This window comes from Channa argus, chromosome 18 (assembly GCF_033026475.1).
Source record: "Channa argus isolate prfri chromosome 18, Channa argus male v1.0, whole genome shotgun sequence".
In the NCBI taxonomy this organism is placed as follows: domain Eukaryota; kingdom Metazoa; phylum Chordata; class Actinopteri; order Anabantiformes; family Channidae; genus Channa; species Channa argus.
In genome coordinates this window covers 3090435-3104315 of record NC_090214.1, presented here as the reverse complement: position 1 = coordinate 3104315, position 13881 = coordinate 3090435, and the positions used below count along the sequence as shown (strand labels likewise).

The 13881-nt window shown below is 40.1% G+C and overlaps 2 protein-coding genes across 6 annotated transcripts; one reads left to right on the top strand and one right to left on the bottom strand.

Annotated features, from left to right (window-relative positions):
• Window positions 1-1872: 1872 nt before the first annotated feature.
• Window positions 1873-7288, top strand: enoph1 (enolase-phosphatase 1). The gene is made up of 6 exons (XM_067483317.1): window positions 1873-2216; window positions 2954-3055; window positions 3684-3886; window positions 4739-4871; window positions 5180-5303; window positions 6458-7288. Exons 1-6 carry the CDS (start codon window positions 2133-2135, stop codon window positions 6595-6597), a joined length of 786 nt encoding a protein of 261 aa, XP_067339418.1. The 5' UTR covers window positions 1873-2132; the 3' UTR covers window positions 6598-7288.
• An 847-nt stretch (window positions 7289-8135) lies between these two features.
• tmem150c (transmembrane protein 150C) lies at window positions 8136-13756 on the bottom strand. Of its 5 annotated transcripts, none has more exons than XM_067483314.1 (8): window positions 12513-13756; window positions 11809-11899; window positions 10635-10688; window positions 10520-10555; window positions 10357-10424; window positions 9396-9523; window positions 9132-9309; window positions 8136-8832 (listed from the first exon to the last, which is right to left on the bottom strand). In XM_067483314.1, exons 2-8 carry the CDS (start codon window positions 11880-11882, stop codon window positions 8624-8626), a joined length of 747 nt encoding a protein of 248 aa, XP_067339415.1. In that variant the 5' UTR covers window positions 11883-11899; window positions 12513-13756; the 3' UTR covers window positions 8136-8623. The 5 variants fall into 5 exon arrangements, with proteins under 5 accessions (XP_067339415.1, XP_067339416.1, XP_067339414.1 ...); XM_067483315.1 differs by having other exon boundaries at window positions 13177-13756; XM_067483313.1 differs by having other exon boundaries at window positions 11809-13756.
• Between the last annotated feature and the right edge of the window lie 125 nt (window positions 13757-13881).

The window sequence follows — 13881 nt, the reverse complement described above, 5'->3', positions numbered from 1 at the left end:
TTCAACTGAGACTCTGTCTTCAATAAAATGTTCTTCCAGTAAAAAAAATCACTTAAGTGAAGTCTGAATTATTCATGGCAACCAAAACATTGTTTTGTTAAACATATAAAAGCTGCAGTTTTTCTTTCCACATCACCATAAATCACTGTTTGAGCTTGAACTTATTTACTTTGTCCTTAGTAAAATTAAAAAAATAAATGTCACTCTTCTATTCAACCATTTAATGTGAAACTAGAGACTGAAAACAACTTGCTGTGTTTGTTCTACGGTTACATTAATCAATTCCAACCCAGCAAAATTAATAATTAAACAACAGAGTCAGACTCAACCAGAAGTAATGTCGGCAAACAAAAATGGTAGATTGCCCTGTCGAGACTTTTTGCTTTTACACTTTTAACAAACAGAAAAGCTGCTGCAGTGCATCAAAACACGCAGTAATTAAAAAAATAGGTTAAAACCATGCAGGCTTTAAATGACTTGCAAACGTTTGCAAAGAGAAGGTGCATCTGCTGCTTTTGTTAGAGCTCAAACAATTTCACTTGGATAGATGTGACTCACAAGTATTAAACCATAGTCTCTTCTTCTGAAGGCAAACCTCACAGTGTTTAGGTGCGAAGACATCCAGATTTTGTTTTCACCTCCTCAAACGACATGAATACACTTCAGGTTCTCTGTCATTAATATTATTTTCTTTTGTCAGTAATTTATTAAATGTCATGGTGGTTCATCTCAGCTGGTGCGCTGAGCAACACTGTTGTCTGTTGTACCACACGGATCACAAGTATCAGATTTTACCTACATTTTATTGATATTGCCACAGACAGATTTTTTAAGTGTTTTATCTACAGTCTTACAGTACAAAAAGGAATTCACATAAATGTTTGGATTATAGTCCCAAAGTTAGAAGAGCAGCATCAAAGTAAACTAATAAATTCCTTTTACTGTTGGAAACTTGGCTGCGTCATGTGTTTACTGTGGCCAGATGAACCTGTTCTGGTGCCCCAGGACATTTGCTTTTGAACCATTGAGTCCTCAAAGGAAACACAGCACACTTTACAGCACTGAGGAACCAAAGACTTCTTTACATTTTTGTCTGTTGATTTGTTTTTTTGCCAGGTGCCTGCTAAAGTAGGACGCTCAATTAGCACTAAGAGTTCAAAGCGCCATTCAGTTCTGCCCCCTCCCGAAGTGGTTTTGTCATGCAGCAACAAAAATGTGAAAATGTGGGTGCAGGAATTTGCAAAATCATCCTGCAAAAGTCGTAAACTTTGGCAGAAATTCCAAAAATACTTACTCTACTCTAGCATTTTTATTTTAAGTCATTTCTTGAATACAAGTAAGAGGAAGATCAGCTGAGATATCTGTGAAACCAGAACCTGATTTTAGCCAATTCATCCGGGGTATAGAGTAAACTATTAAAAAACACTGAAAGCAAAAATAATAATCATGTTTTCATTATGTGCATTTGAAGTGTTTTCCTATATTTTGTCACATCAGAACTTTGTATTAGTTCTTGCAACCAGGCAAATTATCCCACCAAAAGATGGATTTTAAAAGAGTTCATTAAATTAAATTAAAAAGAGTTCTAGGCGGTAGACTACATAAAATACACATTTGCCATATTTCTTACACTGAACACTTTATAAAAACATTATTGTTATTATGCAGGTTATTAAATGTGAAAATATAATCATTTAAGTTTAAACTGAGGCTGTGCCAGAGTAAAAAAAAACTAGATCTGACCCTGAATAGCAGCAGCTGTTCTTTGCTGTTTTTTTTTTTTTTAAATATATGTTTATATGTCATCGGGGATGTTTGGTTTGTTTGGTTTGTTTGTTCGTTAGCGAAATATATGTGAGGCCATTGGAAACAGCGCCCCCCACTGAGCTGGAGGCTCAACTGACGCGTCCCAACGTGTGTGTCGCTGCTCCTTTCAGTCTAACGTTACCCGCTGCTGCCGTGGGATGGGCCGGATAGTTGACTAGTCGCCGACAACCAAGCAGGTGCTGCATTGTTCTCGCTGCTCCGACCTCTGCTTTGATTTGTCGTCAGGTTCGTCGCCTTGGCCGCACACGACCTGCGGTGCCTGCTCGTAGTCACGCTAACGCCGGCTAACCAGACTGCCCCCAAAAATGGCAACCGTTTCGGTTCGTGCTTGTACGACTGCACTCTTACTGGATATTGAAGGCACCACCACACCCATTACATTTGTAAAGGTGAGTTTTATTCGACACAAAGCGTCTTATTGTTATTCGCCGTGAAATTAATATTCGTTTGCTCGCGTTGTTAGCCAGCTAGCTAACGTTTCCCCGGCCATGCTAACACGGCTGTCACCCGAGAAGCACATTTATGTGGATTCTCGATCTATTTAAAACAGCTCGTCTTTATTCTGTTCCTGTTGAAAAGCTCTCGAGCTTCTCGTTATTTGTTTTACATCAGATAACACATTACATCAAATTTAACCAGAAGTTAATTCACATTAATTCTCCTAACAGCAGTGATCATAATAAGGTTGCGTTCAAGTAACTTTGGGATTATCGTAACTTTGCCTTCTCGCTCTGAAAAACTCTTCCAGGTGGCCAGAAGTGGTAGTGGTAATCTAATCTAAAAGGGCCAAGTGCCAAAAAGTACTCTGCTACAACGTCGTTGACCCAAATTGAAGACCATGCTTCAAATTTGACCAAGTCTTCCAAGTTGCTGATTTTAAAAGAACAACAGTGATATGTAAATGTAGTGTAACATGGCTAGTAATTTGTATTGAAGTTGGCATGTGCGTCATAAAAAAAAGTTTTCTTTCATTCACAGATTAAAGGTGTTTAATTTGAAGTCTCCTCATTCATTCAGTTCTTCTAATTTAAAGAGGAGCATAGTAGTTTTAGTTTTAATGGTGTGAATAAATTGTGCAGACTTTGTCTCTGGAGGGAGCTTCTGAAGAGTCTGTTGTGTTTTCCAGGATATTTTGTTTCCATACATCAGGGACCACCTTGAGGATCATCTGTCCTCTCACTGGGAAGAAGACGAGTGTAAACAAGATGTTCACCTTTTAAAGAAACAGGTAAATGGATCCTGAGTTTTCCACTGAGTGCGATTAGCCACTAATGAACCAAGGTGATGTTCTAAGACTGGATCAGGTCGTGCGTTTATGTCGGTTCTTCAAACCCACTTCAGAAAAATTAGATTTTATTATTTGGGATGACTGCGCACACTTGTGGTTGTTGACTAGACCAGTTATACCGGCACTAGAAACCAGATCAACAGGTTTCCTATTGGCTACATGTTAATGATGAAAGACAGTGAGAGAGAGAGAGAGATAAGGGATATTTGGATGTGGATGCATCAAAAATGATAATGCAGTATACACACGATATATACACAATACTATATACATACATACAATGCAAAATACACGGTTGTGAAGTGACCTGCAGTTATAATTAATAGTTTAAAATTTTCTTTGTCTAAATTATCTAGACAAACTGATTTGAATATATCAAATACGCTTGGCAACAACCGTAAAATAATAACTGTTTATTTATAAAAACTGGAATAACTGGTTCAGCGCACATGATGTGCTCCCGCTATATGATGACTTTACATCCCGATCTAACCATTTCTGACATTACGCCATAAAACTCAACCCATGCTGTCACGCGCTCTAATAAATAGCCTGACTGCTCTGACAGATTGAAGAAGACATGAGACAGAACCGGGCGTGTCCTGTCCACGCCGTGGACCAGACGGTTCACACAGATGAGGAGAAGGCCATCAGGGAAGTGGTGGATAATGTGCTGTGGCAGATGGCAGCAGACAGGAAGTCAACAGCACTCAAACAACTACAGGGTCACATGTGGAGGGCGGCGTATGCTTCTGGGAGAATCAAAGGCGAGTAAGTACACCGATCACTTTCCTCATGGTAAAATCCAGAAGCTGGCTTTTTAAATTATGTAAGAACTTCGGGAAATGCAGTCAACATGAATTATGTATACTCCCAAACAGTTCATTAACCCGGGCTGTTTTGCAACATCCATTAGCCTCAGTATTGCATTTATTTCTGAATTACTATGGATAAATTTCCTGTAGTCCGCGTAATGTTTATGTTGTTGTCTATGTGTCAGAGAGAGATCAAAGGCTATTAAATTTTACTTTATTGATGCCTAATGAGGAAACTTGTTTGGTCACATCACTGCACAGCAGGACAGCTGCTGACACATACAAAACGATTACACCACATCTAACATTTTCAAGAAGAACATAGTGAAGTTCTAGAATTCAACAACCCATCAAATGGACTTCAAGCCATAAATTAAATGATTTTCCAAATTGGAAGCAATTGGTAACGCTTCACATTTTTATTGAATCAGGGATATTAGTAATCAAAATCGCAAATCACATTTGAGAAGCTAGAATCTGTAAATATGTTCCACATTTGCTTGTAAAACCACTTGAATGATGAATTGATCTTAGAATAGTTGCAGGCTAATTCAGTTGATCCACCCATTGATTTTTGCATTGTTGCATTTCAATTTTTATTTAAAGTAACAGGTTTAAAATATATCTATTTCTATATAATTCATTCTGAAAACGCTCTTAGAAATAGTAGTAAACCATTTAAATGTATTTATTGCAGATCTTTGATTTAAAGCGATGATAATTTGTGGGGCTTTGACACATTAAAACAGGGTCAATAAGCATTGTAACACTTTAATAATTTTTATTGTATGATGTTTGTTTCAAACAGGATTTACCAGGATGTAGTTCCATGCATTAAAAGATGGAGACAACAGGGATTAAAAGTCTACATTTACTCTTCTGGAAGTGTGGAGGCACAGAAACTTCTGTTCGGGCATTCGGTGGAAGGGGATGTTTTAGATGTAAGTACAGCCTTTCTCATTTTATTACAAACATACTGATGGTAGGTGAACATCACTAGGCCACAAGTCAGATTCACTAAACTCTGATTAACCTTCCTGTTTATGAGGAGCTGCCTGTCTGTGAGAGTTGATAATTACCATGAAATCCCTCTGATTCTGTTTTGTTTGGATGAAAGTTTCATTTTATTTTTTTTTTAAAGTCAATTGGGACCAAAGACATGTCACATGTCAGCGAGGTGCAATCAGAGGAGCTGTGACACTAAAGACTTTCTTTGGTTTTCTCTATCGGATGTTTTCGCTCTTTTCAGTTATTTGACGGCCACTTTGACACCACCATAGGCGCCAAAGTAGATGCAAAGAGCTATGAAAGAATTGCAGAGAGGATCGGATGTCAACCTGAGGAGATCACTTTCCTGACAGACGTCACTCGAGGTAACTACGATTGCCAGGATTTGTTCCCTCTATGAAATTGTTTGTTTTTTTTGAAAGAAAGTTTGTCTGATATTGTGCTTAAATTAGGTTTTTATTTACTGATATTCATTATGTTAAAGACCCCAAAAGCCAATTCAGCGTGATAGCTGTAGGTTGGCCTTTTTTTAAACAAACAAGTTACATTTATAGTCACTGTCACACATACACATGTATATTATATGCATATAATGAAGTAGTATAACTATTAATTATTGACTCAAGTGTTGCTCTAGTATGTCCTGGAGCTTTAATAAATGCATCAGATTCAATTCCTGAAAACAATAGTATTTTAAATCAGTTTGTAGTCGTCTTCATCGCTGCCTCTGTTACCTAAAGAAAAATAATTTAATCTGGATGTATATACAGAAGAATATGGAGAGAAATGTAAAGAAATATGTTTTCTCTCAGTTTGTCTTGTATGACAAAATAACAGGGGGAAAAAAATGTCGACAGGGAACCTTGAAGGAAGCTTAGAGCCTTTGTGGTTGAACAGGCACATCACTGAAACAAGTTTGGGGATGTGTGTGTGGGGGGGTGGGGGGGGGGGAGAGAGAGAGAGAGAGATTAAAGTGGAAAACATACTAATATAATTTTTACAGCAGTTTTTGGGAAGTTGGCATTTTCTGTCATAAGGGACAAATGTGTCCTCTTAAGGGTTAAGAATATATATATATATATATATATATATATATATATATATATATATATATATATATATATATATATATTTAGAGGGGGGGGGGGACAACCCAAGTTGGGCTGGAAATTATTGGTACATAAAGAGGTGCTTCCTGGGACAATAAAGAAATGACATCACAGTGTGCGGATTTAGTTTTTAAGGGTTAACTAGAGCACGAGAATATAAATATTTGTGTTCTGAAATCAGCAGATCTGAATTCTTCGAGACACCACTAAGATTAGTGTTAGGTAAAAAACCTCGTGCAGCAGCTTCTTTTCTCTGAGAATGTGTGAAAGCCATTGATCTTTATAAATGATGTAGTCATTTGTGTTTTATTCTTATTATTTTATATCATTTATTTATTGAAAAATAAAAAAAGAGCTTAATGAAAAAATGAATAGATGAATTTACCTAAAACAAACCTCTTCCCTTGCAGAGGCTAAAGCAGCTGAAGAAGCCGGGGTGAACGTGGTGGTGGTGGTCAGGCCTGGAAACATGGAGCTGACTGAGGAGGAGCAGTCCCACTATAACCTCATCACGTCCTTCGTCCAACTGGAAGTGACGGGACGTGCTTAACACAGCGTGGGGCAGCAGAGAGAACTTCTCTGACTTCATCATGACCTTTTCCTTTTCTTCCCTTTACCCAATGTCTGGTTCACAGTCACAGGTGCAGGAGGGGCTGCTGGAGCTACAGTTAGCCAGCCTCCCAAGAATTCCCCCTCCCCTTTTTTTGCGGATGGCTTTCTCATGCATGGAAGCAGACTTACGGAGTGTTAATAGGAACTCAAATGGAACATCACTGTCTTTGGACCATTTGACTGGGAACATAAAAGCTGTAGTTAAATGGTGCTGCACATGACCTGTGAGGTTAACGTAACCTTTTTACCTTTTTAGATGAACTGTATTCTGTTGCCAATCCTACAAAATTGTGTGTGAGAGCTGTCTTTGTCATTGTTTTGTTTCTTCCCCTCTATACATACAGGTGTGTGTGCGTAGCTGTATGAGGCTTTATCCAGTAACGGAGCAGTAATGCTTTAGAACGTAGATGCGCTCAGCAGACATCCTGCTGACAGGAAGTTTGTCTTTGTTGGAACGTCTTAGAAATCCCCTCGCAGGTGATTTGTGTCTATTTAAATGTTCCATCCTCGATGTTCAGCTGTGGTGTAAGTCTTGGAGCGTTAACTTATAAATTGCCACATTGATGATTTGTGTGAAATCGTTTCGGCATATTTCAGGAAAATGACTTCCAATAAAATGCCTTGTTTCACTTAAAGTCCTGTCTGCGTCCAAATGTTCCGCTAGATGTTTCCTCTCATAAAAAAAAACTTACAATTTCACTCCAAAATGCTAGATGGTAAATTCACACACAACCTAATTGATCCAATGACTCTCTTACTGCCTTTGGTATGGACCTGTTCACATACATTGCCAACAAAAGTATGTGAACCCCCTTAGACTTCCCTGATTTTCTGCTTTAAGTTCGTCACACAATGTGGTTGAGACTAGAGGTTGTCAATCCTGGTCCTTCAGGACCCCTGTCCTGCTTCTTTTCTAGCCATCCCTGCTGGAAGCTGCAAGATCTTCCACCTTATAATTGTTTGAACAGACCTGACTTGGTGGGGAAAACAATGTTCTTAACCCTTAAGAGGACACATTTGTCCCTTATGACAGAAAATGCCAACTTCCCAAAAACTGCTGTAAAAATTATATTAGTATGTTTTCCACTTTAAACCACCTCAGCCTGAATTGGTTTTTAACCCTTTAAAAGCCATTATGTTTACATAACTCGATATTTCAATCAAAATCAAATATGGCTGCCTCAGAGAAAATACTTTGGACACACACACACACACAGGGCCAGTTTTTGTCGCTGGGATCAAATGTGTTGTTTTTTTTTTTTGTGTGTGTAGCTTAGCCATTTTAGGCTAATTTAAGGAACTGAAATGACAGTTCTAAACTTTAAAAAAAAAAAAAATCATATCCTCTGGCAAGTTTGAACTCTATTCATTCAACAGAGCCAAAATGGCTCGAGAATAAAAAAAACTAAAGTGCACAAAATGTTCACAGGATCCCTTAAGGGTTACGTGAATAACACAAACTATTATAAAAGTTCATGTTTTTATTGAACACAAACATTCAAAAGGTGCTGGTGAATCCCTCAGGCTACAGATTTAAAAACAGGCCTGGAGAAAATTGTCGGTAACCTTCCACGAAAAAACAGCCACCTGTAATTTTCTCCTGAACTAACTGACAGAAGTAATTCAAGAATAAAATGGTAACTTAAAATTGCTTTTACTGCAAACGGCTGTTGGGGGGTTGTTCTTTCTTCATCCATGCCTGTAAAAGCTTATTGGAGTTTTGCAAACCTGGAGTCTAATCAATGAAAGCAGAGAGTTTCTGCATGCTGTGCAAATGTGCATTGAAATAATTATAATCTAGCATTCGGATTACAAAAATAATCTAGATTCATTAACTATACAAACTATACATGTAGAGAAAATAAATATTAATAATGGTAAAACTACTATAACCGGCATCAGAAACATTGACAGCTTGTTGATTTAGATCTGAGGACCTTTGACTTTGCTCCACAATAACCTCCCTACATTTGGTTCAGCTCAGGCACCGTCACTTCAGGGAGACTTTCTTGCAGCCGGACTGGATTTCCGGGGTTTTCTGTGCACTCTAAGTGGAAACGGTAGTGGCGAAACTCAACGGTAAAAGTGCCGAGGAAGACGAGGAAGAACATGACGAGCGCCCACTGGCAGCGAGCTGCGTGGATGTGGATGCCCTTAGACATGAGAAAGAAGGCTGCACCAGGTGTGTTAAGGCTGACGCAAAACAAAAGATTACAGCACATGAAGACCTGAATGTAGTTTAATCGTCTGAGGTTCTTCCATGGCTGCAGAGAACATCTGAAGCTCTGCGACCAAAGCTTCCACCATCATGGCCACTTTTCTTCTGCAAGAACTAAACCATAGACTAAACAGTTCATCACAAAATAATCACCTGGTTATTTGATGATGAAAATAATTCTGAGTTGAAACCCTGTTTTTTTACAAAGAGCCTACTACTGTGCATTTCTGACGCTGGTGTAAGTGAAAGGATACTGAGGATCATGCAGACTGTGATGGATCCAGACAACAGGAAACGAATGATGCCGACCTTCTTCCCGTCATTCATCAATTTCGCCTTGATGGTCACGTAGGACTGAATCCAGCAGAACAGCAGGCCCAGTCCGAATGTGGAAAACATGCCCATGGTGTGAGTTTTGGTCAGTGCTCCAATCTAAACCCAAATTTAAAAAGAGAGGACGTCTGTGGAACTTTTCTACAATTCTGCATATTAACAAAGACATTTCTGTAGAACGTTACCTGGAAGTTCCCAACAACGGTCATTCCGAAACAGCTACCAGAGAAAGCCACCGCGCTGCTCATGTTCAGCCACGGTTTGTTTACCCTGTGTTTCAGCTGAAGGTATCTGAGGACGGCTATAATCAACCCTGAAGGGGACAATTAAGAAAAAGGAACAGCGGGTTTTTACCAAATCGTATGGCACAACGTTGGCGTGTCGTCAGGCAACGATGTGGCCATTGATTTTCACACACACAATCCCACATTTCAAAGACACGCATGTTAGGTTAATGGGTGACTCGAAATCGATCATGGATGGATGGATTTAGTTTTTTAATTCGTTGTAGGTATTGTGCAGCACTTCCTGTAGCATAAATGGCTCAAATTTGATGGGCAAAGACAAAGCAGGACTCCTTTACTGACCCACTCTGGCAGCAGAACTGACCGAAATGGTGGCCGCACAGCAGAATCATGCAACGTCTGGAGTCAGTACACAGCTTCCAACTCGCCAACAGAAAGGCAAGTGGGGTCCTCACAAGATGGCGCACGAAAACGAAACCTTTAACGCGGCGTGACTTTAACTCGTTCTCTACAGACCATGCTGTTAATTCTCAGGGTAACTCTGCTTTGCTGTTTGCTTCAAATCAATTAATCTAAGCGTGTTTGCAGCCACCTCAGGATTCATGTTGATTAGAGTGACCCCGAGTCATTGTTCCCCTCTAGTCTGCAATGAAATATAGGTATTAGGTGCATATTTCCCCTCTAATACTGACATTGTAACACATACTGTACATTTGCTTGTGCAAACACCCACAATTGCAACAAATGTGGATTAATCCACTGCTGAAAATAGTCCCCAAAAAAGTGCACAATTTACTCCCTACAGCGCCCAGACGTTCGGGTGGGTTAGTCAGCATTTTGGCCCAGTTTATAATCTGTATCAAATCACTTGTGTTGGATTATGAAGCCGCGCTGCTCTTACCTGCGAATGCTGCCAGGTTCATGACCTCGCTGAAGATGCAGCTGGCGGGCGGAGAGTTACCAGCATTACTGAGAAGAGGAAAAGGGAGAATTCTGCGTTTGCTCTTTGCTCTCCAATGAAACACAGTGGCTTTTATTATTAAAAGAAAACAAAGAGTATGCACCTGATGTACGGAGGATATAAGGACTCATTTTTCCCCCTAAATACAAATGTGAAAATTAGATTTCTCCGAAGCGATTTTTAGTTTATTATTGACAGATTATGGATTTGATTCTTACCACTGGCGTAAACCCAGCGATGCTATCGACTTGTTTTCCACAGCTATTAAGTATCTGTTAAAATGACAAAATGTACAAGAAAAAGTACTGTTGAGGATGAGTACAATTCTGACATCACCTGGTACAGGAAGAACGTGTGTGTCTGTTTGTAGCTGCAGTTTGTGCAAACTTTTTTTTGCACTTTGTTTTATAGTCATTTTTTGTGACATGTTGCACATTAACCATCACGTGCAGGTGTGTGGAAATACATCTGCTGAAAACTAACTCAGCTCTGACAAATCTGTGTCTGCTCGCTCCGAAACGCTCACCTGCAAACTGAGGAGCATTCAAGGTTTGTGCACTGTTGAGGATTTTGGCCTTGATCGGCTTCCATATTTGTGCTGCCAGTGTCCACACTGACATCAAACTGAATAGTTCAGAACCACTGCACGGATCAGGTCATGTGGGTTCCACGTTTTTCAAAAGCTGCTTTTGCTGATTTAACAGTATCATGGTTCGGTGTTGATAGTGGGTGGCAGCCAGCTCCAGCAGCTCCTCTCTTTGTTTTGTTTCTGTGTTGCCGTTCTCCCAGCAGGTCAATCTGCTTGACGTGAACTTACTTCTGATTGTCTGCGCTTGTGTGTGAGCGTTCGGTGACTGTGTCAGGAGGCTCACGGTAACATGGATACAGCCCTGTTTACACGCGGAGACAGTTGGGCTGCTCCCCGGTGACAGAGCTGAACTCCACCAGGAGGAAAGTCGGACATGATCTCTCTCTCATAAAAATGGAAGAGTCATCAAACGGGGACGCAGCTGATTGAACTCGGTCCTGACTCACTGTAACCAGATGGTCTCCAGCAGGTAAGGACGGACATAAAAAGGAGGCCACTCCTGCTGCAGGCCTCTTGTCCCTGCTGCCATCAGACTTCGGTCTCCATCAACTTGGACAACTGCCGACTGATTTGTGAATTTGGTGTCACTGTTGCCTGTCACAGACTCACAGACTTTAACTACTGTATCCCACCTCCCTAACTGCATATAATTATTAGGCTTTTTAAAAAAATCTATAGTCTAGATTCATTCTGTTTAGCTGTTTTTAATTTCAATTTCATTTTTAGTTTGACCTCATTTCTTAACACACTGACTGTGTTCAGGAATCCTTTGGGTAACACCCAACTTAATGAACAGAACTTACACCAGCCACAGTCCAGCAGCTGTGCACACAGAGAAGGTGGCAGGCAGAAGAGCCCACGGGCTGCAGTTCCACATCTTGGTCTGCTCTGACTCTACAGAAGAAGAAGATGCCATGTTAGTTTGTTTGAAGGATGTGTAATGTGTCCGCCAACATTTATGGAGACATCTTTCTGATTTACAAGGAATTAGCTGCAATAATGCTTAGAATCTATTAATGAGAACACGTTTGGGTTGCCAGATTGTGGAAAATTCTACTTCTGCATGATCCTTTGCTTGTCTCTTTAACTCTTTGATTCGTCAGGGACACCTCTCCACTGGACCGACTCTTCTGGAAAAAATGTTAGGTGGCCACTTCCTTTCTCTCTGTTGCTGGTTTGCATCTCTGGAGTCATCTCACTTTGCAGACATCTTAATGTTATTTTGAGAGTTTGTGTATTTTTTTTTTTTTTTTTTTTTTTGGTTTGTTTGTTTGTTTTTTGTCATCTCCAGGCCGATATTTTGTCTCTAGGCGGCTGTTTTGGATGTTGCGTGTCTTTGGGGACATTGTGCAGCTCTCCTTAGATGCTCTTCATCCAATAATGAACTACTTCACTGAGCATTTGTTAGATCTGCTTAATTTTTCTTAAATATCAAACTCATATAACGTTAAACACTCAAACAGCAGTGCGCTGGTAAGCCCTGTTTTTGGTGGTTTGTAGAACATACCTGTCCTTTCCGGAGGATCAACTCTCACTGGTCCAACGCTGCGAGCTTCAGGTGTGGATGCAAACTCTGCAAAATCTCCTCCAGTGATTGTCTGTAAAGCTCCGATAAATGTCACCTCTTCAAGACACCGCTAACGGTGGGTGACGTGACGGGATTATGCAGCAGGTGTGAGGAAAGCGTGTCTTGTAACGTACAACTTCCGCTTTGGGTGCATGTCCTTCACAATAAAAGCACGGGCTTGTAATGAAGGCACCCTGGTGTCTGATGCGCTTTGGGATTTGAGTGGACCGAGAGAATCAAATACTGTTCTGTTGTTGCTCTATTTCACATAGTAGCCTCGACTTTTGAGGCAAGGCTGGATTAACCAGCTACCGGCCCAAAACCTCAACATTGCCTCCATATGTTTGCCTAATTAATTGATTTCTATTCTTTTCATTAGATATGTTCTGAATAGCAACTTTTATTATTGTTTAAAGTTGTGCCTTATCAAATTGCTTTAATGTTTTTCTGTGTAGCCATGTAGCTTCTAGGCACATGCCAAGGGGGCTAAAAGGTCAAGGGAACATGAGCCATGAGACATAATTTTTGTTTGTAATGACGTGGTTACAAGACACACAATGAACACAAACATATGCAAAACAACTCATAAATATTGAAGAAATACCTGATGCAGATGGTGGGGTTCGCCTTTATTCATCTGTGTACTACTCATCAAACCTTGTGCACGGTAGAGATTGTCTATCATGTGACTACTGTTAGTTGGAGACTCCAGAGTTGGTGAGAATCAGAGTTATGACACCAAATCATCACTGCTGCACAAAACAACACATGAAAGCATCTCATGAGCCGTAAGCAAATAAAAAGTTCTCCACATATCATGATCAGTGATGTAACAGGCATCACACCGTGGTGGTTTACACAGCAGACTTTTTGGATTATCAGCATAAAAGAAGCACAGGTAACACCTTTAACGACATGCAGCAACTGTCAGTCAGCAATCCTGGAAAGGAGGACATGCAGTGACAGTCGATGGTGTTTGTCCTGCTGTGACAAGACAAAAGGACGAAATGATGAAAAAGCTAACAGCTAACATACAACCGTTAGAAAATAATCTCTTGTGTATGATATAGACGACAGCTCCACGGAACAAACGGGTCCTGCAGTTTCACACGTGGCCTGTTGAGGGCGGAAACGCGCCTTCACTAAACCTATTGTGCTGCAAATTTCAACAGACGAAGAAGAAGTGACTGCGATGAAAACAAAACGACTCTACAGATCGTCCCTAAAATTGTAACTCAGCAACAAGGACACATTTGGTCGTATTGAAACACATTTCGCCTAAATTCATACTAACACCACACTTTCCTAA